The sequence below is a fragment of the Nipponia nippon genome, unplaced genomic scaffold (assembly GCF_047370975.1).
Source record: "Nipponia nippon isolate SJK-2023a ecotype South Korea unplaced genomic scaffold, ASM4737097v1 scaffold_41, whole genome shotgun sequence".
In the NCBI taxonomy this organism is placed as follows: domain Eukaryota; kingdom Metazoa; phylum Chordata; class Aves; order Pelecaniformes; family Threskiornithidae; genus Nipponia; species Nipponia nippon.
Window position 1 is genome coordinate 1,171,566 of NW_028262360.1, and position 26,196 is coordinate 1,197,761.

Here is a 26,196-nt window from a genome sequence, read left to right on the forward strand (position 1 = left end):
CTCCCAGTCCCCCCCCAGTCCCCCCAATCCCTCCCAGTCCCCCCCAGTCCCTCCAGTCCCCCCAGTCCACCCCCATCCCCCCAGTCCCTCCCAGTCCCCCCCAATCCCCTCCAGTCCTCCCCAATCCCTCCCAGTCCCCCCCAATCCCCCCAGTCCCTCCCAGTCCCCCCCCAGTCCCCCCAGTCCCTCCCCCAGTCCCCCCAATCCCTCCCAGTCCCCCCCAGTCCCCCCAGTCCCTCCCAATCCCCCCAGTCCCCCCCCAATCCCCCCCAATCCCCCCCAGTCCCTCCCAGTCCCCCCCAATCCCTCCCAGTCCCCCCCAATCCCCCCAGTCCCTCCCAGTCCCTCCCAATCCCTCCCAGTCCCCCCCAATCCCCCCAGTCCCTCCCAGTCCCTCCCAATCCCTCCCAGTCCCCCCCAATCCCCTCCAGTCCTCCCCAATCCCTCCCAGTCCCCCCAATCCCCCCAGTCCCTCCCAGTCCCTCCCAGTCCCCCCCAATCCCTCCCAGTCCCCCCCAGTCCCTCCCAGTCCCCCCAGTCCCCCCCAATCCCTCGCAGTCCCCCCCAGTCCTCCCCAATCCCTCCCAGTCCCCCCCCAGTCCCCCCAATCCCTCCCAGTCCCCCCCAGTCCCTCCAGTCCCCCCAGTCCACCCCCATCCCCCCCAGTCCCTCCCAGTCCCTCCCAATCCCTCCCAGTCCCCCCCAATCCCCCCCAGTCCCTCCCAGTCCCCCCCCAGTCCCCCCAATCCCTCCCAGTCCCCCCCAGTCCCCCCCACTCCCCACCAGTCCCCCCCAGTCCCTCCCAGTCCCTCCCAGTCCCCCCCCAGTCCCCCCCAATCCCTCCCAGTCCCCCCCAATCCCCCCCAGTCCCTCCCAGTCCCCCCCAGTCCCCCCAATCCCTCCCAGTCCCCCCAGTCCCCCCCAATCCCTCCCAGTCCCCCCCAATCCCCCCAGTCCCTCCCAGTCCCTCCCAATCCCTCCCAGTCCCCCCCAATCCCCCCCAGTCCCTCCCAGTCCCCCCCAATCCCCCCAGTCCCTCCCAGTCCCTCCCAATCCCTCCCAGTCCCCCCCAATCCCCTCCAGTCCTCCCCAATCCCTCCCAGTCCCCCCCAATCCCCCCAGTCCCTCCCAGTCCCCCCCAGTCCCCCCCAATCCCCCCAGTCCCTCCCAGTCCCTCCCAGTCCCCCCAGTCCCCCCCAATCCCCTCCAGTCCTCCCCAATCCCTCCCAGTCCCTCCCAGTCCCCCCCCAGTCCCCCCAATCCCCCCAGTCCCTCCCAGTCCCTCCCAGTCCCCCCCAGTCCCCCCAGTCCCTCCCAGTCCCCCCCAGTCCCCCCCAATCCCTCCCAGTCCCCCCCAGTCCCCCCCAGTCCCTCCCAATCCCCCCCAATCCCCCCAGTCCCTCCCAGTCCCCCCCAATCCCCCCAGTCCCTCCCAGTCCCTCCCAATCCCTCCCAGTCCCCCCAATCCCCCCAGTCCCTCCCAGTCCCTCCCAGTCCCCCCCAATCCCCCCAGTCCCTCCCAGTCCCCCCCAGTCCCCCCCAATCCCCCCCAGTCCCTCCCCCAGTCCCCCCCAATCCCTCCCAGTCCCCCCAGTCCCCCCCAATCCCCCCCAATCCCCCCAGTCCCCCCCAGTCCACCCCAATCCCCCCAATCCCCCCAGTCCCTCCCAGTCCCTCCCAGTCCCCCCCAATCCCCCCCAGTCCCTCCCAGTCCCCCCAGTCCCCCCCAGTCCCCCCAGTCCCCCCCAATCCCTCCCAGTCCCTCCCAGTCCCCCCAGTCCCCCCCAGTCCCTCCCAGTCCCCCCCAATCCCCCCAATCCCTCCCAGTCCCTCCCAGTCCCTCCCAGTCCCCCCCCAATCCCCCCCCAGTCCCTCCCAATCCCTCCCAGTCCCCCCCAGTCCCCCCCAGTCCCCCCCCAGTCCCTCCCAGTCCCTCCCAATCCCTCCCAGTCCCCCCAATCCCCCCAGTCCCCCCCCAGTCCCTCCCAGTCCCCCCAGTCCCCCCAGTCCCCGTGGCAGGCCGGGCCCCCGGTGGCCCCGAGGTCCTTGGCCCCAGCGGGGTTATAAAGGCGGGGGGGCCCGGGGGGGCGCAGCCATGGCCTCCTCCCCGCGCCCCTGGGCGGCCCCGCTGGCGGCCCCGCTGGTGGCCCTGCTGGTGGCCCCGCTGGTGGCCCCGGCGCGGGCGGAGGTGGCCCCCGCCGCCTGGCTCTCCGTGGACAACGGGGGGCCCTGGGGGGAGTGGGGGGACCCCGAGTTCTGCCCCAAGGGCGTCCTGGCCACCGGCTTCCAGCTGAAGGTGGGGGGGGACGGGGGGACACGGGGGGACACGGGGACATGGGGACACAGGGGGGACGGGGGGACGGGGGGGACACGGGGGGGACATGGGGACACGGGGGGGACGGGGGACGGGGGGGACGGGGGGACAGGGGGGACACGGGGACATGGGGACACAGGGGGGACGGGGGGACGGGGGGGACACGGGGGGACATGGGGACACGGGGGGGACGGGGGGACAGGGGGGACGGGGGGACAGGGGGACACGGGGGGGACATGGGGACATGGGGACACAGGGGGGACGGGGGGACACGGGGGGATGGGGGGGACACAGGGACATGGGGACGTGGGGAGACAGGGGGACATGGGGGGACAGGGGGACATTGGGGACACGGGGGGACACGGGGGGCGTGGGGACATTGGGGACATGGGGACACGGGGACATGGGGGGACACAGGGACATGGGGGGACATGGGGGACAGGGGGACATGGGGACATTGGGGACACAGGGGGACATGGGGACATGGGGGGACGGGGGGGGAGACGGGGGCGCGGGTGACGTCACCGCGGCGCCAGGGCCCCAGGTCGACCCCCCCCGGGGTTTCTTCGGGGACGACACGGGGCTGAACGGGATCCGGCTGCTCTGCGGGGGGGCGGCGGCCACCTCCAGCGTGGGGCCGTGAGTCACCGGGCGGCCACCGGGGGGGCCGGGGGTGGCCACCTGGGGGGGGCCGTGGGGCGGCCATGTGGGGTGGGATGGTGGCCGTGGGGTGGCCACCTGGGGGGGGCATGGGGCGGCCACCTGGAGGGGGGCGGTGGTGGCCGTGGGGTGGCCACCTGGGGGGGGCTGTGGGGTGGCCATGTGGGGTGGGATGGTGGCCGTGGGGTGGCCACCTGGGGGGGCAGTGGTGGCCATGGGGTGGCCACCTGGGGGGCGGTGGGGTGGCCGCCTGAGGGGGCGGTGGTGGCCATGGGGTGGCCACCTGGGGGGGGGGGTGGTGGGGTGGCTGCCTGGGGGGGGCCATGGCCGTGGGGCGGCCATGTGGGGTGGGATGGTGGCCATGGGGTGGCCACCTGGGGGTGGGGGGTGGCCGTAGGGTGGCCACCTGGGGGGGGCGGTGGCTGTGGGGCAGCCATGTGGGGTGGGATGGTGGCCGTGGGGTGGCCACCTGGGGTGGGGGTGGTGGCCACAGGGTCCTTGCATGGGGTGGCCACCTGGGAGGGGGTGGTGGCCACAGGGTCCTTGCGTGGGGTGGCCCTGGGACAGCCATCGAAGCTGACGTTGGTGGCCACGAGTTCCCACGTGTGGTGCCCCCGCCGCCATGATGTCCCTCCCCACGGCCACCACTCCCCCGCCATGGCCACCACGACGTCCGCCACGGCCACCACCCCCCCCCCGTGGCCACCACTCCCCACCCATGGCCACCACGACCCATCCATGGCCACCACAATGTCCCCCATGCCCTTCCCCATGGCCCCCACACCCCACCCATGGCCACCATGATGTCCCCCATGGCCACCACACCCAACCCATGGCCACCACAATGTCCCTGATGCCCTTCCCCATGGCCACCACTCCCCCGCCATGGCCACCACTCCCCATCCACGGCCACCACTCCCCCCCGTGGCTACCACGCTGTCCCCCGTGGCCACCACAATGTCCCCCATGCCCTTCCCCATGGCCACCACTCCCCATCCACGGCCACCACTCCCCCCGTGTGGCCACCACGCCGTCCCCCGTGGCCACCACACCGTCCCCTGTGGCCACCACAATGTCCCCCATGCCCTTCCCCATGGCCACCACTCCCCCCCATGGCCACCACTCCCCCCGTGGCCACCATGCCGTCCCCCGTGGCCACCACAATGTCCCCCATGCCCTTCCCCATGGCCACCACACCCCAGCCATGGCCACCACAATGTCCCCCATGCCCTTCCCCACGGCCACCACTCCCCATCCACGGCCACCACTCCCCCCATGGCCACCACTCCCCCTGTGGCCACCACACCCCACCCATGCCCGCCCCAATGTCCCCCATGCCCTTCCCCATGGCCACCACACCCCACCCATGGCCACCATGATGTTCTCCATGGCCACCACACCCAACCCATGGCCACCACACCCCACCCATGGCCACCACAATGTCCCCCATGCCCTTCCCCATGGCCACCACTCCCCCTCCATGGCCACCACTCCCCCCGTGTGGCCACCACGCCGTCCCCCGTGGCCACCACACCGTCCCCTGTGGCCACCACAATGTCCCCCATGCCCTTCCCCATGGCCACCACACCCCACCCATGGCCACCATGATGTTCTCCATGGCCACCACGCCCAACCCATGGCCACCACACCCCACCCATGGCCACCACAATGTCCCCCATGCCCTTCCCCATGGCCACCACTCCCCATCCACGGCCACCACTCCCCCCCATGGCCACCACTCCCCCCCTGTGGCCACCACACCCCACCCATGGCCACCACAATGTCCCCCATGCCCTTCCCCATGGCCACCACACCCCACCCATGGCCACCATGATGTCCCCCATGGCCACCACACCCCACCCATGGCCACCACAATGTCCCCCATGCCCTTCCCCACGGCCACCACTCCCCCCCCGTGGCCACCACGCCGTCCCCCGTGGCCACCACCCCGACCCGCGGCCCCGCTCTCCCCAGCCGCGGCTCCTGGTTGCCGCCCCAGCGCTGCGGCCACCCCCACCACCTGGTCTCCTTCCGCCTGTGGGTGGAGGCCCCGCGGGGGCTCTGGGACGACACGGCCGCCAACGACCTGGAGGCGGCTTGCTCGGACGGGCAAGTGCTGGCCGGCGGCGGTGGCCCGGCGGGGGCCTGGGGCAACTGGAGCCTGCCCTGCCCCCAGCGGTGGGGGGTCTGCGGGCTGCGCACCCGCCTGGAGCCGCCCCAGCGCGGCGGCGACGACACCGCCCTCAACAGCGCCCAGCTCCTCTGCTGCGCCTGAGGGGCCGCCGGGGCCACCTGGGGCCTCTGGGGGCCACCTGGGCCGCCCAGGGCCTCTAGGGGCCACCTGGGGCCTCTGGGGGCCACCTAAGGCCTCCAGGGGCCACCACGGCCACCTGGGCTGCCCAGGGCCTCTGGGGGCCACCCGGGCCTCTGGGGGCCACCTGGGGCCACCTGGGCCACCTCGGGCCTCCAGGGGCCACCTGGGCTGCCCAGGGCCTCTGGGGGCCATCCGGGGCCACCTGGGGCCTCCAGGGGCCACCTGGGCCACCTAGGGCCTCAGGGGGCCACCCAGGGTCACCCAGGGCCACCGTGGCCACCCGGGGCCTCCAGGGGCCACCTGGGCCTCTGGGGGCCACCCGTGTCCCCCCCCGCCCTCCCTTGACCCCCAGGTCCCCTCCCCCCCCCATTAAACTCGGGCGGTGCCGGGCCGGGGCCTCCTCATTGCTGGGGGGGAGGGGGGACCCCGGGCGCCTGCGTCCCCTGGGGGGGCACTGGGAGGGACTGGGGGGGACTGGGGGGCTACTGGGGCGGACGGGGGGGGACTGGGGGGGGACTGGGGGTTACTGGGAGAGACTTGGGGGGCACTGGGGGTTACTGGGAGGGACTGGGGGGCATTGGGGGGGCACTGGGAGGGTACTGGAGGGCACTGGGATGTTACTGGGGGGTTATTGGGTGACGTTGGGGTGCTGGGGGGCACTGGGTAGGAACTGGGGGGACACTGAGGGGACTTGGGGGGCACTGGGGGTTACTGGGAGGTACTGGGGGGCACTGGGGGGCTACTGGAGGGCACTGGGGAGGCTGGGAGGGACTGGGGGGCACTGGGGGGGTTGTGGGGCCACTGGGAAGGTACTGGGAGGGACTGGGGGGGCACTGGAGAGGCACTGGGGTTTACTGGGGGAGTATTGGGAGGGACTGGGGGGCACTGGGAGGTTACTGGGGGGCACGGGGGTTTGCTGGGGGGTATTGGGGGGACTGGGAGGCACTGGGAGGTTACTGGGGGGCACGGGGGTTTGCTGGGGGGTATTGGGGGGACTGAGAGGCACTGGGAGGTTACTGGGGGGCACTGGGGCTTACTGGGGGGTATTGGGGGGACTGGGAGGCACTGGGAGGTTACTGGGGGGCACTGGGGTTTACTGGGGGGTATTGGGGGCACTGGGAGGCACTGGGAGGTTACTGGGGGGCACTGGGGCTTACTGGGGGGGTATTGGGGGCACTGGGAGGCAGTGGAGGGTCGCTGACGCCCCCCCCCCCAGCGAGTCCTGGCCCCGCCCCCTGGCGGGGAGGGGAGGGGTCAGCGGGGTCACCCGGGGGCAAGAGCGAGCTGTGATTGACAGCTCCGGCTACGCCCCCTTCTGTGCGGGGGCGGAGCCGCGCCAAGCGCCGGCTGCCCCGCTGCCGTAAAGCGCGGCGGGCGCCACGCTGCCGTAAAGCTCGGCTGCCGCTCCGCCGCGCCTGCCCCGCTGCCGTAAAGCGCGCGCCCTCCCCGCGAAAGCGGCGGCTGCCGTAAAGCGCCAAAAGCCGTCAAGCGCGGGGGAAGATGGCGGCGGCGGCGGTGACGGCGCGGGCGGGCGCGGCGGGGCCGCAGCCGGAGTGGGGCAGGGAGGCCGTCAGCACCGGCGTGAGTGGGGCGGGGGGAGGAGCTGTGGGGCGGGGGGAGGAGCTGTGGGGCAGGGGGGACCCATGTGGGGCGGGGGGGAGGAGCTGTGGGGCGGGGGGGACCCATGTGGGGGGCAGGGGGCGGGGCTGTGGGGCAGGGGGAGGAGCTGTGGGGCGGGGGGAGGAGCTGTGGGGCGGGGGGGACCCATGTGGGGGGCAGGGGGCGGGGCTGTGGGGCAGGGGGAGGAGCTGTGGGGCGGGGGGAGGAGCTGTGGGGCGGGGGGGACCCATGTGGGGGGCAGGGGGCGGGGCTGTGGGGCAGGGGGAGGAGCTGTGGGGCGGGGGGAGGAGCTGTGGGGCGGGGGGACCCATGTGGGGGGCAGGGGGCGGGGCTGTGGGGCGGGGGGGAGGAGCTGTGGGGCAGGGGGGAGGAGCTGTGGGGCAGGGGGGAGGAGCTGTGGGGTGGGGGGAGGAGCTGTGGGGCGGGGGGAGGAGCTGTGGGGCGGGGGGAGGAGCTGTGGGGCAGGGGGGACCCATGTGGGGCGGGGGGAGGAGCTGTGGGGCGGGGGGACCCATGTGGGGGGCAGGGGGCAGGGCTGTGGGGCAGGGGGAGGAGCTGTGGGGCGGGGGGGACCCATGTGGGGGGCAGGGGGCGGGGCTGTGGGGCAGGGGGAGGAGCTGTGGGGCGGGGGGAGGAGCTGTGGGGCGGGGGGGACCCATGTGGGGGGCAGGGGGAGGAGCTGTGGGGCAGGGGGGACCCATGTGGGGGGCAGGGGGAGGAGCTGTGGGGCAGGGGGAGGAGCTGTGGGGCAGGGGGGACCCATGTGGGGGGCAGGGGGCGGGGCTGTGGGGCGGGGGGGACCCATGTGGGGGACAGGGGCGGGGCTGTGGGGACAGGGGCGGGGCGATGGGGCAGGCTATGGGGCAAGGGGCGGGGCTATGGGGCAAGGGGCGGGGCTGTGGGGCTAGGGGCGGGGCTATGGGGCAGGCTGTGAGGCAGGCTATGGGGCAGGGGGCAGGGCTGTGGGTGGGGCTATGGGGCTGTGGGCGGGGCTATGGGGCAGGGGATCTGTGCCCCCCCCCCGCCCCGACGCAGCCCCTCCCCCCAGACGACCATCATGGCGGTGGAGTTCGACGGGGGCGTCGTCATCGGGGCCGACTCCCGCACCACCACCGGGTGAGGGGCGCCGCCCATGACATCACCGGTGATGTCACCGGTGATGTCACAGGGGGCTGGGGGCGTGTGGGGGGCACTGGGTGTCCCCAGGCCTGGAGACGTCACCGGGACGCAGGTGTCACCGGGTCCCTCGTCACAGGGTTGTGAGCGTCACCCGTGATGTCACCTGTGACGTCACCCGTGACATCACCATGCCGCCTCAAGACCGTGGGGGCGGTCCCAGGGGCCGCCAGTTGTCCCCAAACCCCCTGTTGTCACCGGGACGCGGTTGTCACCAGGACACCCGTCACGGGGTCGTCACCCACCGCCTATCGCCACGGCGTCACCACGGCGTCACCCGTGATGTCACTGTGATGTCACTTGCAGAGCACGGGGGTGGCTGCAGGTACCGCCAGTCCCTGCATCGTCACCGTGACAGTTGTCACCGTGACATGGTTGTCACCTGGCGCTTGTCACCATGGTGTCACCGTGGTGTCGTTCATGACATCACTGTGATGTCACTGCCAACCTGTGGGGCAGTCCCGGGGGCCACCGGGTGTCCCCAGCCCCTCCGCTGTCACCGTGACACAGTTGTCACTGGGACACCTGTCACGGTGTTGTCACCCGCAGCCTATCACCATGGTGTCACCCATGATGTCACTTCCAGACTGCAGGGGTCGCCCCAGGCGTCCCCAGCCCCTCTGTCCTCACCGTGACGCGGTTGTCACCGGGACAGAGTTGTCACCGTGACGCGGTTGTCACCCGGCGCCTGTCACCATGACGTCACCATGACGCCACTGCCAGCCTCTGGGGGCAGTCCCAGGGGCCGCCAGGCGTCCCCAGCCCCTCTGTCGTCACCGGGACAGGATTGTCACCGGGACGCGGTTGTCACCGGGACAGGGTTGTCACTGGGACGCGGTTGTCCCCGCAGCGTCCCCTGCCTTGTCACTGCTGGGAGCCCCGCCCCACACCGCGGGAGGGGTGGGGGGGGCTGTGGTGGCGCCGCCCTGACGTCACCCTGACGTCACGGTGACGTCACCGCCGCGGTGCCGCAGGTCGTACGTGGCCAACCGGGTGACGGACAAACTGACCCCCGTCCACGACCGCATCTTCTGCTGCCGCTCGGGCTCCGCCGCCGACACCCAGGCGGTGGCCGACGCCGTGGCCTATCAGCTGGCCTTCCACAGGTGGGTGAGGGGCGGGCGCCGTGGGGCAGGGGGTGTGGGGCGGGGGGTGTGGGGCTGGGAGGTGTGGGGCAGGGGGGTGTGGGGCAGGGGGGTGTGGGGCGGGGAGGTGTGGGGCAGGGGGATGTGGGACGGGGAGGTGTGGGGCAGGGGGGTGTGGGGCGGGCGCCGTGGGGCGGGGGGGTGTGGGGCGGGGAGGTGTGGGGCTGGGCACTGTGGGGCAGGCGCCGTGGGGCTGGTGCCATGGGACGGGGTGCTGTGGGGCAGGGGGGTGTGGGGCAGGTGCTGTGGGGCAGGGAGCCGTGGGGTGGGCGCTGTGGGGCGGGCGCCATGGGGCGGGGGGTGGGGCTGGGCACCGTGGGGTGGGTGCCATGGGGCTGGTGCCATGGGGCGGGCATGGTGGGGCGGGTGCTGTGGGGCGGGGAGGGGTGGGGCGGGCGCCGTGGGGCGGGGGGGGTGGGGCCAGCCCCACAGCTGCCCCCGCCCCCCAGCGTGGAGCTGGAGGAGCCGCCGCGGGTGCGCACGGCCGCCCGCCTCTTCCAGCAGAGCTGCTACCGCTACCGGGAGGAGCTGAGCGCCGGCGTCATCGTGGCCGGCTGGGACCCACGGCGCGGGGGGCAGGTGGGGGCCTCTGCCCCATAGCGGGACCCTCTGCCCCATAGCACGGCCCCTCTGCCCCATAGTGGGGCTTCCCTGCCCCATAGTGGGGCCTCTGTGCCCCATAGCACCCTCCACTGCCCCATAGCGGGACCCTCTGCCCCATAGCGGGCCCCTCTGCCCCACAGCACCCTCCACTGCCCCATAGCGGGACCCTCTGCCCCATAGCGGGACCCTCTGCCCCATAGCACGGCCCCTCTGCCCCATAGTGGGGCTTCCCTGCCCCATAGTGGGGCCTCTGTGCCCCATAGCACCCTCCACTGCCCCATAGCGGGACCCTCTGCCCCATAGCACGGCCCCTCTGCCCCATAGTGGGGCTTCCCTGCCCCATAGTGGGGCCTCTCTGCCCCACAGCACCCTCCACTGCCCCATAGCGGGACCCTCTGCCCCATAGCGGGACCCTCTGCCCCACAGCACCCTCCACTGCCCCATAGCGGGACCCTCTGCCCCATAGCGGGACCCTCTGCCCCATAGCACGGCCCCTCTGCCCCATAGTGGGGCTTCCCTGCCCCATAGTGGGGCCTCTGTGCCCCATAGCACCCTCCACTGCCCCATAGCGGGACCCTCTGCCCCATAGCACGGCCCCTCTGCCCCATAGTGGGGCTTCCCTGCCCCATAGTGGGGCCTCTCTGCCCCACAGCACCCTCCACTGCCCCATAGTGGGACCCTCTGCCCCATAGCGGGACCCTCTGCCCCATAGCACCCTCCACTGCCCCATAGCGGGACCCTCTGCCCCATAGTGGGGCTTCCCTGCCCCATAACACAGCCCCTCTGCCCCATAGCACCCTCCACTGCCCCATAGCAGGACCCTCTGCCCCATAGCACAGCCCCTCTGCCCCATAGCGGGCCCCTCTGCCCCATAGCACCCTCCACTGCCCCATAGCGGGACCCTCTGCCCCATAGCACAGCCTCTCTGCCCCATAGCGGGCCCCTCTGCCCTGTAGTGTGGCTTCCCTGCCCCATAGCGGGCCCCTCTGCCCCATAGCGTCCCCCCCCGCCCCATACCTTTCCGGCCCCATAGCATCCCCCTCCTACCCCCCAGCATCCCCCTCTCTGCCCCATAGCGTCTCCTTCCTGCCCCATAGCGTCCCCCCAGCCCCATAGCGTCCCCCCAGCCCCATGGCCCTCCTCTCTCTGCCCCACAGCCCCCTCAGCCCCCCATTGCTGCCCCACAGCCCCCCTATAGCCCCTATACCCCCCGTGCCCCCTATAGGTGTCCGCGGTGCCCCCGGGGGGGCTGCTCCCGCGGCCCCCGTAGCCCCTATAGCCCCTATACTGCCCCGCTGTAGGTGTACGCGGTGCCCGTGGGGGGGCTGCTCCCGCGGCCCCTATAGCCCCTATAGCCCCTATAGCCCCTATACTGCCCCGCTGTAGGTGTACGCGGTGCCCGTGGGGGGGCTGCTCCCGCGGCCCCTATAGCCCCTATAGCCCCTATAACCCCTATACTGCCCCGCTGTAGGTGTACGCGGTGCCCGTGGGGGGGCTGCTCCCGCGGCCCCCGTAGCCCCTATAGCCCCTATAGCCCCTATAGCCCCTATACTGCCCCGCTGTAGGTGTACGCGGTGCCCCGTGGGGGGGCTGCTCCCGCGGCCCCTATAGCCCCTATATCCCCTATAGCCCCTATACTGCCCTGCTGTAGGTGTACGCGGTGCCCATGGGGGGGCTGCTCCCGCGGCCCCTATAGCCCCTATAGCCCCTATAGCCCCTCTGCTGCCCCGCTGTAGGTGTACGCGGTGCCCGTGGGGGGGCTGCTCCCATAGCCCCTATATCCCCTATAGCCCCTATACTGCCCCGCTGTAGGTGTACGCGGTGCCCGTGGGGGGGCTGCTCCCGCGGCCCCTATAGCCCCTATAGCCCCTATAGCCCCTATACTGCCCCGCTGTAGGTGTACGCGGTGCCCATGGGGGGGCTGCTCCTGCGCCAGCCCTTCGCGGTGGGGGGCTCGGGCAGCTCCTACATCTACGGGTTCCTGGACGCCGCCTTCCGCCCCGCCATGACCCGCGCCCAGTGCCAGGAGTTCGTCGCCCGCGGTGCGCGGGGGGGGGGTTGGGGGGACACGGGGGGCTTTGGGGGGGCTTTGGGGGGACACAGAGGGGTTTGGGGGGGATGGGGGGGACACGGGGGGCTTTGGGGGGATATGGGGGCTTGGGGGGCTTTGGGGGCACACAGAGGGGTTTGGGGGGCTTTGAGGGGGATGTGGGGGGGACACGGGGGGGTTTTGGGGGGATTTGGGGGCTTGGGGGCACACAGAGGGGTTTTGGGGGGATATGGGGGGCTTGGGGGGCTTTGAGGGGGATGTGGGGGGGTTTGGGGGGCTACAGAGGGGTTTGGGGGGCTTTGAGGGGGATGGGGGGGTTTTGGGGGGCTACAGAGGGGTTTGGGGGGCTTTGAGGGGGATGTGGGGGGACACGGGGGGTTTTGGGGGGATTTGGGGGGCTTGGGGGCACACAGAGGGGTTTTGGGGGGGATATAGGGGGCTTGGGGGGGCTTTGGGGGCACACAGAGGGGTTTGGGGGGCTTTGAGGGGGATGTGGGGGGTTTGGGGGGCTACAGAGGGGTTTGGGGGGCTTTGAGGGGGATGGGGGGTTTTGGGGGGGCTACAGAGGGGTTTGGGGGGCTTTGAGGGGGATGGGGGGGAGACACGGGGTTTTGGGGGGATTTGGGGGCACACAGAGGGGTTTTGGGGGGGATATGGGGGGCTACAGGGGGCTGTGGGGGGGACATGGCATTTGGGGGGACACGGGTTTTGGGGGGATATGGGGGGGTTGGGGGCTCCAGAGGGGATATGGGGAGGCTTCGGGGGGCTACAGAGGGGTTTTGGGGGGGACACGGGGGGTTTGGGGGGCTACAGAGGGAGTTTGGGGGGACATGGGGGGTCCCAGGGGGGTTTGGGGACACACACAGGGGTTTAAGGGGGGCGCACAAGGGGTTGGGGGGGACATGGAGGGGTTTTGGGGGTCCCAGAGGGGTTTTTGGGGATCCCGGGGGATTTGGGGGGGCAGAGAGGGAGTTTGAGGGGGACATGGAGGGGTTTTGGGGGTCCCAGGGGGGTTGGGGGGGTATGAGGGGTTTGGGGGGACGGGGGGGGGGGGGGGTTTAAGGGGGCCACAGAGGAGTTTTGGGGGTGTTTAGGGGGGCACAGAGAGGGTTTGGGGGGACCTGGGGGTCCCAAGGGGCTTTAGGGGGTCCTAGGGGGGTTTGGGGGGCCATGGGGGGGGGGGTGGGGGGGACACGGCAGGGGGTGGAGGGGTCCCAGGGGGGTTTTGGGGGGACATGGAGGGGTTTGGGGGGGCACAGAGGGGTTTGGGGGGACACGGGGGGTTTGGGGGGGCACAGAGGGGATTTGGGGGGACACGGGGGGGTTTGGGGGGGACACGGGGGTTTTGGGGGGGACACAGAGGGGATTTGGGGGGGACACAGGGGGGTTTGGGGGGACACGGGGGGGTTTGGGGGGCACAGAGGGGATTTGGGGGGACACGGGGGGTTTGGGGGGGCACAGGGGGGATTTGGGGGGGACACGGGTTTGGGGGGACACGGGGGTTTTGGGGGGGACACAGAGGGGATTTGGGGGGACACGGGGGGGTTTGGGGGGCACGAGGGGATTTGGGGGGGACACGGGGGGGTTTGGGGGGCACAGAGGGGATTTGGGGGGGACACGGGGGGTTTGGGGGGCACGAGGGGATTTGGGGGGACACGGGGGGGTTTGGGGGGCACGAGGGGATTTGGGGGGGACACGGGGGGGTTTTGGGGGGCACGAGGGGATTTGGGGGGACACGGGGGGTTTTGGGGGGGGCACAGAGGGGATTTGGGGGGGGGACACGGGGGGGTTTTGGGGGGGCACAGGGGGGATTTGGGGGGACCCAGGGGGGTTTGGGGGGACATGGAGGGGTTCTGGGGGCTTGGGGGGGGACCCAGGGGGGTTTGGGGGGACACGGGGGGGGGGGGTCCCAGGGGGGTTGGGGGTCCGGGTTTGGGGGGTCGCTGACCTGCGTTGTCCCGCAGCGCTGGCGCTGGCGATGGCGCGGGACGGCTCCAGCGGAGGGGTGATCCGGCTGGCGGCCATCAGCGAGGCCGGGGTGGAGCGCAGCGTCCTGGCCGGCCCCGAGCTGCCGGGGGGCGAGGGCGGCCCCCCCGTCTGAGGGCCGCGGCCTCCCGCGGCGGCAATAAACGGCTCCGGCCCGGCAGAGCGAGGTCCCCTCCTGTCACCCCTCCGGGTGTGGGGGGTCCCTCTCCTGTCAACACCCAGGTGTGGGGGTCCCCTCCTGTCACCCCTCCGGGTGTGGGGGTCCCCTCCTGTCAACACCCAGGTGTGGGGGTCCCTCTCCTGTCACCCCTCCGGGTGTGGGGGGTCCCTCTCCTGTCAACACCCAGGTGTGGGGGTCCCCTCCTGTCACCCCTCCGGGTGTGGGGGTCCCTCTCCTGTCAACACCCAGGTGTGGGGGTCCCCTCCTGTCACCCCTCCGGGTGTGGGGGTCCCTCTCCTGTCAACACCCAGGTGTGGGGGTCCCCTCCTGTCACCCCTCCGGGTGTGGGGGTCCCCTCCTGTCAACACCCAGGTGTGGGGGTCCCTCTCCTGTCACCCCTCCGGGTGTGGGGGGTCCCCTCCTGTCACCCCTCCGGGTGTGGGGGTCCCCTCCTGTCCCCCCCGCGTGTTGGGGTCCCCTTCTGTCAACCCCCGGGTGTGGGGGGTCCCCTCCTGTCAACCCCCGGGTGTGGGGGGTCCCTCTCCTGTCATTCCCGGGTGTTGGGGTCCCCTCTCCTGTCACCCCCCGGACATGGGGGTCCCCTCCTGTCCCCCCCGGGTGTTGGGGTCCCTCTCCTGTCCCCCCCCCGGGTGTGGGGGGTCCCCTCCTGTCAACCCCCGGGTGTGGGGGGTCCCTCTCCTGTCACCCCCGGGTGTGGGGGTCCCTCTCCTGTCACCCCCGGCCGTGGGGGTCCCTCTCCCGTCCCCCCCAGTCCCGGGCTCCCCTCACGCCTCGGCGCTCGGACGAACGACAGCAAAAAGGGCGGGAAGCAAAAGGGCGGGAACGCCTCGCGCCGGGCCACGCCCCCCTCCCTCCCCTCCGCCGCCTCCCCTCAGCGGCGGGGCCGCGGCCCCTCACGGCCCCTCACGGCCCCGGCCCCGCTCCCCCGGGGCCCCTCACGGCTCCCCCGGGGCCCCTCACGGCTCCCCCGGCCCCTCACGGCCCCCGGGGCTCCGGGAGGGTCCGGCCCGGCCCGGCCGAACCCGCCCCAGCCGCGGCGGAGCCCGGCCCGGCCCCCGCCTCCCTCAGGGTGAGTGAGGGAAGGGGACGGGGCGGGGGGGGGGGGGGGAACGGCCGCGGGGAGGGGACCCGGGCGGGGGGGGGGGCAGGGGACCCCCGCCCCCCAGGGGCCCCCAGTGCCCCCCAGTGCTGCCTCCCAGTGTCCCCAGTGTCCCCAGTGCTGCCCCCAGTGTCACCCAGTGCTGCCCCCAGTGCTGCCTCCAGTGCCTCCTAGTGCCCCCAGTGCTGCCTCCAGTGTCCCCAGTGCCCCCCAGTGCTGCCTCCAGTGTCCCCAGTGCCCCCCAGTGCTGCCTCCAGTACCTCCCAGTGCCCCCAGTGCCACCCCCAGTGCCTCCCAGTGCCCCCCAGTGCCTCCCAGTGCCCCCAAGTGCTGCTTCCAGTGCCCGCAGTGTCCCCCAGTGCCTCCCAGTGCTGCCTCAAGTTCCTCCCAGTACCCGTAGTGTCCCCCAGCGCTGCCTCCAGTGCCTCCCAGTGCCCCCAGTACTGCCTCTAGTGCCCGCAGTGTCCCCCAGTACTGCCTCCATTGCCCCCAGTGCTGCCTCCAGTGTCCCCAGTGCCCCCCCACTGCCCCCAGTACTGCCTCCATTGCCTCCCAGTGCCCCCAGTACTGCCTCCAGCTTCTCCCAGTGCCCCCCCGTACTGCCTGCAATGCCCCCCAGTCTCTCCCAGTGCCCCCCCGTTTGCCCTTGACCCCCCCTAACGAGCCCTAATTACGGCACCCGGGCGTTGGGGGGGCGAAAATCCTTGTTTTGGGGGTGAAAAGGTGATTTTTGGGGGTGCAAGGGCCCATTCCGGGGGCCGAGGGTCCCGGTTTGGGGGCAAAAAAGTCAATTTTGGGAGCAAAAAGCTGCGGTTTGGGGGCTGAGAGCCCCAGTTTGGGGGTGAAAAGCCCCAGTTTGAGGGTATAAAACCCCCATTTTGAGGCAAAAAGTCCCAGTTTGGGGGTGAAAAGCCTCAGTTCAGGGGTGTAAAACCCCCATTTTGAGGCAAAAAGTCCCAGTTTGGGGGCAAAAAGGATCGTTTCAGGGGTGCAAAGCCCTGGTTTGGGGGCTGGGGGTCCCGATTTGGGGGCAAAAAGTCCATTTTGGGGGCAAAAAGCCCCAGTTTGGGGGAGAAAAGCAGCGGTTTGGGGGCTGAGGGCCCCAGTTTGGGGGTGAAAAGCCCCATTTTGGGAGCAGAGGGCCCCAGTTTGGGGGCAAAAAGTCCATTTTGGGGGTGAAAAGTCCCAGTTTGGGGGCTGAGGGCTCCGGTTTGGGGGCAAAAAGCCTCATTTTGGGGGCAAAATGTCCATTTGGGGAGTGAAAAGTCCCAGTTTGGGGCTGAGGGCCCCAGTTTGGGGGTGAAAAGCCCCAGTTTGGGGGTGTAAAAGCCCCATTTTGAGGCAACAAACCCCCGTTTGGGGTTAAAATGCCCCATTTTGGGGGCATAAGGCCCTGATTTGGGGTGAAAAACCCCATTTTGGGCTCATAAATCCCCGTTTTGGGGTTGTAAGGGCACATTTTGGAGTTAGAAAGCCCCGTTTTGGGGTCATAAATCCCAGTTTTTGGGGCTGAAACCCCCCGTTTTGGGGTGAAAAATCCCCGTTTTGGGGCTGAAAACCCCCATTTTGGGGCCGAAAATCCCTGTTTGGGGGTCAAAAAGCCCATTTTGAGGTCAAAAAACCCCACTTCGGAGTTAAAAATCCCCCTTTTGAGGACATAAATCCCCGTTTTGGGGTTAAAAAGCCCCGTTTTGGGGCCGACCCCCCCCACTTCGGGACCAAAAATCCCCGTTTTGGCGTCCTAAAGCCCGCGCGCGGCGCACGCGTGTGCTCGCGTGCCGCCTCCCTCGGTGCCGTGTTCCCGGTGCCACGCGTGTCTCCCAGTGCTCCCAGTATGGGTTCCCAGTTACGCCAGTACAGTCTCCCAGTGCTCCCAGTAGCCCCAGTATGGGCTCCCAGTTACGCCAGTACAGTCTCCCAGTGCTCCCAGTTACGCCAGTACAGTCTCCCAGTGCTCCCAGTAAGGGCTCCCAGTGCCCCCCCGTGTCCCCAACTCCCTCCCAGTCTCCTCTAATCCCTCCCAGTCACCCCCCAGTCCTGTCCCAGTGCCCCCCCACTCCCTCCCAGTGCCCCCAATCCCCCCCCAGTCCCTCCCAGTGCTCCCCAGTCCCCCCAATCCCTCTCAGTCCTGTCCCAGTGCCCCCCCCTCCCTCCCAGTGCCCCCAATCCCCCCCAGTCCCTCCCAGTGCTCCCCAGTCCCCCCCCAATCCCTCCCATTCCCTTCCCAGTCCCCCCCAGTGCTCCCAGTGACCCCACTCCGTGGCTCTGCCTCGCAGTTGTTGCTTTAATGAGCTCGGCCCTGGGCGCTCCCGAGGCGCTGGGGGGGCCGGGGGGGGGGGGGACCCCGCTGCGGGGGGCTGGGGGGCTCCTGCCCCACGCCGCGGCCTCGCCCCCGCCTCAGGAAAGCACCGAACCCCAAAATGGCCGCTGGGCTGCGCGGGACCCGGGGGGGGGCTGGGGGGCGCCCCCCAAGTGTTGGGGGGGGGGCAGCTGGGGGGGGGGGGGCTGCCCCACCGCGGGGGGTGCCCCCCCCCCCCCCGGCCCCCCAGTCGGGGGGACCCAGGGACACCCCATAACCCCTATAGGGACCCCATGACACCCCATAGTCCCTATAGGGACCCAGGGACTCCCCATAGCCCCCATAGGGTCACCCCATAGCCCCCATAGCAACCCAGCGACACCCCATAGCCCCTATAGGGACCCGGGGCTGCCCCACAACCCCCTATAGGGACCCCCCACAGCCCCCATAGGGACCCCAAGGACACCCCATAGCCCCCATAGGGACCCAGCAACACCCCATAGCCCCCATAGGGTCACCCCACAGCCCCCATAGCGACCCAGCGACACCCCATAGCCCCTATAGGGACCCGGGGCTGCCCCACAACCCCCTATAGGGATCACCCACATCCCCCATAGGGACCCAAGGACACCCCACAGCCCCTATAGGAACCCAAGGACACCCCATAGCCCCTATAGGGACTCGGGGACACCCCATATCCCCCATAAGGCCACCCCATAGGACCCTGGGGCCATCCCACAACCTCCATAGGGACCCAAGGACACCCCATAAACCCACATGGGGTCAACCTATAGCCCCCATAGGGGACACAGGGCTGCCTCACAGCCCCCATAGGGAGACCCCACAGCCCCCATGGGGACCCAGGGACACCCCACAGCCCCCATAGGGAGACCCCACAGCCCCTATAGGGACCCAGGGCTGCCCCCCAGCCCCCATAGGGAGACCCCACAGCCCCTATAGGGATCCAAGGCTGCCCCCCAGCCCCCATAGGGAGACCCCACAGCCCCTATAGGGATCCAAGGCTGCCCCCCAGCCCCCATAGGGACCCAGGGCCACCCCCCAGCCCCCATAGGGAGACCCCACAGCCCCCATAGGGCCCCAGGGCTGCCCCCCAGCCCCCACAGGGAGACCCCACAGCCCCTATAGGGGTCCAGGGCTGCCCCACAGCCCCCATAAGGATCTAGGGTCACCCCGCAGCCCCCATAGGGCCCCAGGGCCGCCCCCCAGCCCCCCACAGGGAAGCCCCCCAGCCCCCATAGGGAGGCCCCCGGCCCCTATAGGGATCCAAGGCCGCCCCCCAGCCCCTATAGGGCCCCAGGGCCACCCCCCAGCCCCCACAGGGAAGCCCCCCAGCCCCCATAGGGATCCAAGGCTGCCCCCCAGCCCCCATAGGGATCCAAGGCCGCCCCCCCAGCCCCTATAGGGCCGCCCCCCAGCCCCTATCGGGCCCCGGCGGCTCAGGCGCTGAGGAAGAGGCGCCTGTAGCACTTGTTCATCTGCTCGAGGAAGATGAAGGTGAGGACGGTGTGGGGGCCCAGGCGGGCGTAGTAGGGCGTGAAGCCCTTCCAGAGGCTGAAGAAGCCCTCGTAGCGCACCACCTTCACCAGCACGTCCTGGGGGCGCGGGGGGTCAGGGGGACCCCAACCGGGGGGACCCCCCAAAATGGCGGGGGGACCCCCCAAAATGGCGGGGGGGACCCCCCCAAAATGGCAGGGACACCCCCCCCCCCCCCAAAACGCCCCCCGCCGCCGCTCACTCACCAGCCCGTTGCGGTACTCGGGTTTCCCGTCGATCGTCCGCATGTTTTGGATGCTGCCGGGGAGATTTTTGGGGGTGAATAGGGCGATTTTGGGGGTCCCCCCCCAAAAAGGGCGGGTAACGAAGGGGGGGGGGGGGGGCGCCGCTAACGACCGACCGGGTCTTGACGATGTCGACGGGCATGGAGGCGGCGGTGGTGACCAGGCCGCTGATCATGCTGGCGCAGAAGTGGCAGAGGATGTCGTCGCGGAAATGCCCTGCGCCCCGAGAAGGGGGTGACGGGGTTGGGGGGTGGTGACGGATTTGGGAGGGGGGGGGTTGGGGGGGGGGGGTGGTGGATTTTGGGGACCCCCCCCCCTCCCCGGACTCACCGGAGTCGAGGAGGAATTGCTTGGACTGGGAGTAGGAGGCCAACTGGGCCGCGTTGACCACCACGGCCCGCGCCATGGTGGGGATGCAGCCCTGGGGGGGGGGGGGTGGGGGTGAGGGGGGTTGGGGGGACCCCCTGCACCCCCAAACCCCCTGTGCCCCCCCCAACCCCCCCCCCCGGGCCTCCAGAACAGGGGAGCCCCCCCCCCCCCCGCCGTGGTGGGGGTGCAGCCCTGGGGTGGGGGTATAAGGGGAGGGGGGTGGATTTTGGGGTCCCCCCCCAGCACCCCCAAACCCCCCCGACCACGGGGACCCCCCCGTCCTGTAACTGGGGGGGGGCACAGGGAAAAGGGGGGGGTAGGGGAAGGGGGGCTCTATAGGGGGAAGGGGGGCTCTATAGGGGTCGGGGGGATTTTGGGGTGCCCCCACCCCCCCAGAGCATGGGGCTCCCCTGTCCTTAATTGGGGGGTGCAGCTGGGGGGGCACAGGGAAATGGGGGTCTATAGGGGAAAAGGGGGGGTCTATAGGGGGAAGGGGGGGCCTATAGGGGTGCCCCCACCCCCCAGAGCATGGAGCCCCCTGTCCTTAATTGGGGGGTGCAGCCTGGGGGGGCCAGGGAAATGGGGGTCTATAGGGGAATAGGGGGGCCTATAGGGGAAAAGGGTAAATCTATAGGGGGAAAGGAGAGTCTATAGGGGGAAGGGGGGGGTCTATAGGGAGAAAAGGCGGGGTCTATAGGGAGAAGGGGAAATCTATGGGGGGAAGGGGGGTCTATAGGAAGAAAGGGGGGGTCTATAGGGAGAAGGGGGGTCTATAGGGAGAAGTAGGGATCTATAGGGGCAACGGGGGGTCTATAGGAAGAAGGGGAAATCTATAGGGGGGGAAGGGGGGGTCTATAGGGAGAAAGGGGGGGGTCTATAGGGGGAAGGGGGGTTCTATAGAGAGAAGTAGGTGTCTATAGGGAGAAAGGGAAATCTATACGGGGGGGAAGGGGGGAAGGGGGGGCCGATAGGGGGAAGGGGAGCCCATCGGGGTGGGATTTTGGGGTGCCCCCTACCCTCCAGAGCGTGGCGACCCCCTCCTCCCGCGTCATCCGCAGCAGCGCGTCGAAGACGTTGCGGTACCCCCGCCGCTCGGCGGGGGGCAACCTGCGGCGAGGGGGCGTCAGGGCCCCTGGGGGGGGGGGGACGCGCACACACACACGGACGGGCCCCCCATCCCCCCCCCTTTCGGGGCCCCCCCCCCCAGTTTCGGGGCGCTCACCTGCCGTCAGCCGTCATGCGGATGAGGGCGACCTCGGCGGGGGTGCCGACGAAGGCGCCGGCGGCGCCCGCGGTCATGCCGATGGCGGCCTTGGCGAGGAAGGGGGGGGGGGTGCCGTCGGGGGCCCCCAGCCGCTCCAGCAGGACGCTGTAGATGCCCAGGCGCGTGGTGGTGTAGGTGGCCTGACGCAACAGCCCCGCCGACAGCCTGCGGGCACCCCAAAACGGCCCCGGCGTCACGGGGGGCACCCCCAAACCGCCTCGGCGGGGGCACCCCCAAACCGCCTCCGGGTGGGGCGGGGGGGACCCCCAAACGGCCTCGGCGGGGGGCGGGGGACCCCAAAAATGGCCTCGGTGTGACTTGGGGGCGGGGGGGGCCCCCCAAAGCCTGCGGCGTCTCCCGGGGGCAACGGCAGCCCCCCCAAAATGGCTGCGCCCCCCCTCATGTTGGGCCCCGGGACCCCCCTGAACCCCAACACCGGCCCCAGGACCCCCGAACCCCAACACTGGCCCCAGGACCCCCTGAACCCCAACACCGGCCCCAGGACCCCCCAACCCCAACACCGGCCCCAGGACCCCCTGAACCCCAACACCAGCCCCAGGACCCCCAAAACCATCACCGGGACTCCCCAAACCCCTACACCGACCACAGGGCCCCCCTGAACCCCAACACCAGCCCCAGGACCCCCCAACCCACCCCCCAGTATTCCCAGGACCCCCCAAACCCCTGCACCAGCCCCAGGGCCCCCTAAAACCCCCTACACCGTCCCCAGGAACCCCCAAACCCCTACACCGTCCCGAGGAACCCCCAAACCCCTACACCGGCCCCAGGAACCCCCAAACCCCCTACACTGCCCCCAGACCCCCCCAATCCCCTACACCGGCCCCAGGAACCCCCAAAACCATCCCCAGGACCCCCCAAACCCCTACACTGGCCCCAGGAACCCCCCAACCCCTACACCATCCCCAGGACCCCCCAAACCCCTACACTGGCCCCAGGAACCCCCAAAACCCCTACAGCGTCCCCAGGAACCCCTCACCCCCCACTGTCTCCAGGACCCCCAAAACCGTCCTTACACCCCCACGCTGACCCTAGGACCTCCAACACCGGCCCCAGGAACCCCTGAACCCCAACACCCGCCCCAGGACTCCCTAAAACCTCCTACACCGGGCCCAGGAACCCCAACACCCGCCCCAGGACCCCCCCAACCCCCAACACCGGCCCCAGGACCCCCCGAACCCCTATACCAGCCCCAGGACCCCCCAAAACCCCCTACACCATCTGCAGGAACCCCCAAACCCCTACACCGTCCCCAGGAACCCCCAAAACCATCACCAGGAACCCCCAAACCCCTACAGCGTTCCCAGGACCCCCTCAACCCCCCCACTGTCTCCAGGACCCCCAAAACCGTCCTTACACCCCCACGCTGACCCTAGGACCCCCAACACCGGCCCCAGGAACCCCTGAACCCCAACACCCGCCCCAGGACTCCCTAAAACCTCCTACACCGGGCCCAGGAACCCCAACACCCGCCCCAGGACCCCCCCAAACCCCAACCCCGGCCCCAGGACCCCCCAAACCATCGCCAGGACCCCCGACAGCGGCCCCAGCACCCCCCGAACCCCCAACACCGTCCTTACACCCCCCACGCCGGCCCCAGGGCCCCTGGACCCCTGCACCATCTCCGAGACCCCCAAAACCACCCCCAGACCCCCCCCGAACCCCAACACCCGCCCCAGGACCCCCCAAAACCCTCGCCAGGGCCTGGGGGGGCCCTGGGTGACCCCAGGGGGTCCTGGGGGACCCCAAAGGGTCTGGGGGGGTCCCCGGGGGGTCCCCGCGGTTGGGGGGGGGTTAGAGGGTCCTGGGGGTGTTTGGGGGGGTCCCAGGGGGTTGGGGGGTCCCCGGGAGGGGTTGGAGGGGGTCCCCAGGGTTTGGGGGTCCCCGGGGTGTTTGGGGGGTCCCCGGGCTTTCGGGGGGTCCCCGGGGGGTTTTGGGGGTCCTCAGGGGGTCCCAAGGGTTTGGGGGGCCCTGGGGGTGTTGGGGTGTCCCAAGGGTGTTGGGGGGTTCCCAGGGGTGTTTGGGGGGGTGTTTGGGGGGTGTTGGGGGTTCCCAGAGGTGTTGCGGGGGATCCCGGGGGTGTTTGGGGGGTGTTGGGGGTCCCGGGGGTGTTGGGGGTTCCCAGAGGTGTTGGGGGGGTCCCGGGGGTGTCTGGGGGGTGTTGGGGGTCCCGGGGGTGTTGGGGGGTGTTGGGGGTCCCGGGGGTGTTGGGGGTTCCCAGAGGTGTTGGGGGGTCCCGGGGGTGTTGGGGGTTCCCAGAGGTGTTGGGGGGATCCCGGGGGTGTTTGGGGGGTGTTGGGGGTCCCGGGGGTGTTGGGGGTTCCCAGAGGTGTTGGGGGGGGTCCCGGGGGTGTCTGGGGGGTGTTGGGGGTCCCGGGGGTGTTGGGGGGTCCCAGAGGTGTTGGGGGGGTCCCGGGGGTGTCTGGGGGGTGTTGGGGGTCCCGGGGGTGTTGGGGGGTCCCAGAGGTGTTGGGGGGGGGGTCCCGGAGGTGTTGAGGGGTCCCAGAGGTGTTGGGGGGGTCCCGGGGGTGTTTGGGAGTGTTGGGGGTCCCGGGGGTGTTGGGGGGTGTTGGGGGTCCCGGGGGTGTTTGGGGGGTGTTTGGGGGGTGTTGGGGGTCCCGGGGGTCCCGGTTACCCGGTGTAGATGCCGCGCAGCCCCTCGCGGCGCAGGACGGCGGCCAGCGCGTGCAGGCTGGTGGGGAACTCGCGGCCCTTGGCCCCCTCCCCGCTCAGCTGCATCCGGTTCTTCACCAGGTCCAGGGGCTGCACGAAGACGGTGGCCCCCATCCTGCGGGGGGGTCAGCGGGGGGGGGGGGGGATTGGGGGGGCTGGGGGGTGAATGGGGGGTGGGGGGGCTGGGGGGTGAATTGGGGGGGCTTGGGGGGTGAATTTGGGGGGTTGGGGGGTTTGGGGGGGATTGGGGGGGGTTTGGGGGTGAATGGGGGGGGGGCTGGGGGGTAAATGGGGGGGATTGGGGGGCTTGGGGGTGAATGGGGGGGTGGGGGGCTTGGGGGTGAAGGGGGGGCTGGGGGTGAATTGGGGGGGTTGGGGGGATTGGGGGGATCTGGGGGTAAATTTGGGGGGGGGTTGGGGGGTTTTGGGGGTGAATTTGGGGGGCTGGGGGGTTTGGGGGGATTGGGGGGTTCTGGGGGTAAATTGGGGGGGGCTGGGGGGTTTGAGGGGGGATTGGGGGGCTGGAAGGGGTTTGGGGGTGCATTGGGGGGGGCTGGGGGGATCTGGGGGTAAATTTGGGGGGTGGGGGGATTGGGGGGTGGGGGGTTTCGGGGGTGAATTTGGGGGGTCTGAGGGGGTTTGGGGGGCTGCAGGGGGTTTGAGAAGGGTTTGGGGGGCTGAGGGGGGGTTGGGGGTCTGTGGGGGTTGGGGGGAGCTGGGGCAGATTTGGGGGGGGGGGGCTGAGGGGGTTTTGGGGGATTGGGGGGGGTCCCGGTTTGGGGGGTCCCGGGGGGGGGGCGCTCACCCGGCCAGGCCGCCGAAGAGGAACTTCACCCACTTCGGGGAGCTCTTGGGCCTCTCGGCCGCCGGCGCCGCCGCCATCGCGGCCGGGAACCGGTGCCGGCGGAGCCGGGGCGGGGGGGGGGGGGCGGGCGCAGGGACCCGGGGGGGCCCGGGGGGTCCGGAGCCGGCGGCGCCCCAAGGTGACTCGGGGAGGGGGCGGCGGGGGCTGCGCGCAGGCGCGGGGCGCCTGCGCAGAGCCCCCCGGGAGGCGGGGCCGCGCGGGCCCCTGGGGGCGTGGCCCCGCGGCGATGGGCGTGGCTCGGTCCAATAGGACGGCGCGTCTGTAGGGTGGGGGCGTGGTCCGGTGCTGAAGGCGGGGCTCGGGCCAATAGGGAGGTGCTGAGGGCGGGGGTGTATGCTAATGAATGGGCGTGGTCTGACCCCCCCCCCCCCTCTGAGGGCATCTCCCCGCCTCCCGCCTGTCATTGGCGGGGGGGGCGGTGGGAGGGGGTTGGGCGGGAAGGTGAATCGGCGGGGATTGGTTGGGGAGCGGGGCGGGCTCAGGGAGGCTCCGCCCCTCTCTCGCGAGATTCCGCTGGGCGCCGCCATCTTGCGGGGCCGCCGGCTCGGGGAGGAGCCCCCGGGGCCCAGGTCCCGGTGGTGAGCGCTGGGGGGCGCTGGGGGGCACTGGGAGGTACTGGGAGGTACTGGGCGGGGCATTGGGATGCGCTGGGGGGCATTGGGAGGTACTGGGAGGCATTGGGGGGCACTGGGAGGCACTGGGGGGCACTGGGAAGGTACTGGGAATGTACTGGAGGGGCACTGGGAGGTACGGGGGAGCACTGGGAAGATACCGGGGGGCACTGGGAAGGTGCTGGGAGCTACTGGGAGACACTGGGAGGTACTGGGAACGCGCTGGGGAGCACTGGAAGGTGCTGGGGGGCACTGGGAGGTACTGGAGGACACTGGGAAGGTGCTGGGGAACACTGGGAGGCACGGGGAAGGCACTGGGAACATACTGGGGGGCACTGGGAGGCATCGGGAAGCACTGGGAAGGTACTGGGGGCCTTGGGAGCCACTGGAAAGCACTGGGAACATACTGGGAGGCGCTTGTAGGCACTGGGAAGGCATTGGGAGGCACTGGGGGAGACTGGGAGCCACTGGGAAAGTACTGGGGGGCACTGGGAGGCACTGGGAGGTACTGGGAGGCACTCTGGGGGGTACTGGAGGCCACTGGGAAGTACTTTGGGGAGCACTGGGAGGCACCCCGGGTATACTGGAAGGTACTGGGAATGTACTGGGGGACACTGGGAGGCTCTAGGAGATACTGGGAGACACTCAGGGGGTCACTGGTGGGTACTGGGAGATGCTGGGAGGCATCCGGAGGTGTACTGGGAGGCACTGGGAAGATACTGGGGGACGCTAGGAGGCAGTAGGGGGCGCTGGGAGATACTGGGAGGCACCGTGTGGTGTACTGGGGGTACTGGGAGGCACTCTGGGGGTTACTGGGGGGCACTGGGAGTACTGGGAGGCACTCTGGGGGGCACTGGGAATACTGGGAGGCACTGTGTGGTGTACTGGGGGTACTGGGAGGCACTCTGGGGGGCACTGGGAAGCGCTCTGGGAGGTACTTTGGGGTGCACTGGGAGCACTGGGAGCCCCCTTGTCCATACTGGGACCTCCTGGATACACCCATTACTGGTTTTAACTGGGAGTTACTGGTTTTAACTGGGAGTTACTGGTCAGGTACTGGACCCCAGCAGCTCCAGGGAGGCCCCTCCCCCCGGGGGTGCCCCACCCCCACCCCCGGGGATCTCGGGGTCCCCTCCAACCCCTCCCCCCC

General features: G+C 70.8%; 3 protein-coding genes across 4 annotated transcripts; 2 read left to right on the forward strand and 1 right to left on the reverse strand.

The window, feature by feature from the left end:
• Positions 1 to 1,991: 1,991 nt before the first annotated feature.
• Positions 1,992 to 5,390, forward strand: LOC148052982 (vitelline membrane outer layer protein 1 homolog). The gene is made up of 3 exons (XM_087777836.1): positions 1,992 to 2,296; positions 2,859 to 2,953; positions 4,949 to 5,390. The coding sequence occupies exons 1-3, from the start codon at positions 2,096 to 2,098 to the stop codon at positions 5,247 to 5,249; spliced, it is 597 nt and encodes a 198-aa protein (XP_087633962.1). The 5' UTR covers positions 1,992 to 2,095; the 3' UTR covers positions 5,250 to 5,390.
• A 1,039-nt stretch (positions 5,391 to 6,429) lies between these two features.
• PSMB6 (proteasome 20S subunit beta 6) lies at positions 6,430 to 14,030 on the forward strand. 2 transcript variants are annotated; one of them, XM_087777830.1, is made up of 6 exons: positions 6,498 to 6,869; positions 7,957 to 8,024; positions 9,059 to 9,190; positions 9,679 to 9,808; positions 11,730 to 11,874; positions 13,847 to 14,030. In XM_087777830.1, the coding sequence occupies exons 1-6, from the start codon at positions 6,789 to 6,791 to the stop codon at positions 13,981 to 13,983; spliced, it is 693 nt and encodes a 230-aa protein (XP_087633956.1). In that variant the 5' UTR covers positions 6,498 to 6,788; the 3' UTR covers positions 13,984 to 14,030. The 2 variants fall into 2 exon arrangements, with proteins under 2 accessions (XP_087633957.1, XP_087633956.1); XM_087777831.1 differs by lacking the exon at positions 7,957 to 8,024 and having other exon boundaries at positions 6,430 to 6,869; positions 9,734 to 9,808.
• Positions 14,031 to 17,412: 3,382 nt separating this feature from the next.
• SLC25A11 (solute carrier family 25 member 11) lies at positions 17,413 to 24,551 on the reverse strand. Its single transcript, XM_087777821.1, has 8 exons — positions 24,376 to 24,551; positions 23,533 to 23,685; positions 20,838 to 21,044; positions 20,632 to 20,722; positions 19,577 to 19,667; positions 19,363 to 19,462; positions 19,208 to 19,259; positions 17,413 to 19,060 (listed from the first exon to the last, which is right to left on the reverse strand). The coding sequence occupies exons 1-8, from the start codon at positions 24,450 to 24,452 to the stop codon at positions 18,905 to 18,907; spliced, it is 927 nt and encodes a 308-aa protein (XP_087633947.1). The 5' UTR covers positions 24,453 to 24,551; the 3' UTR covers positions 17,413 to 18,904.
• Positions 24,552 to 26,196: the final 1,645 nt, after the last annotated feature.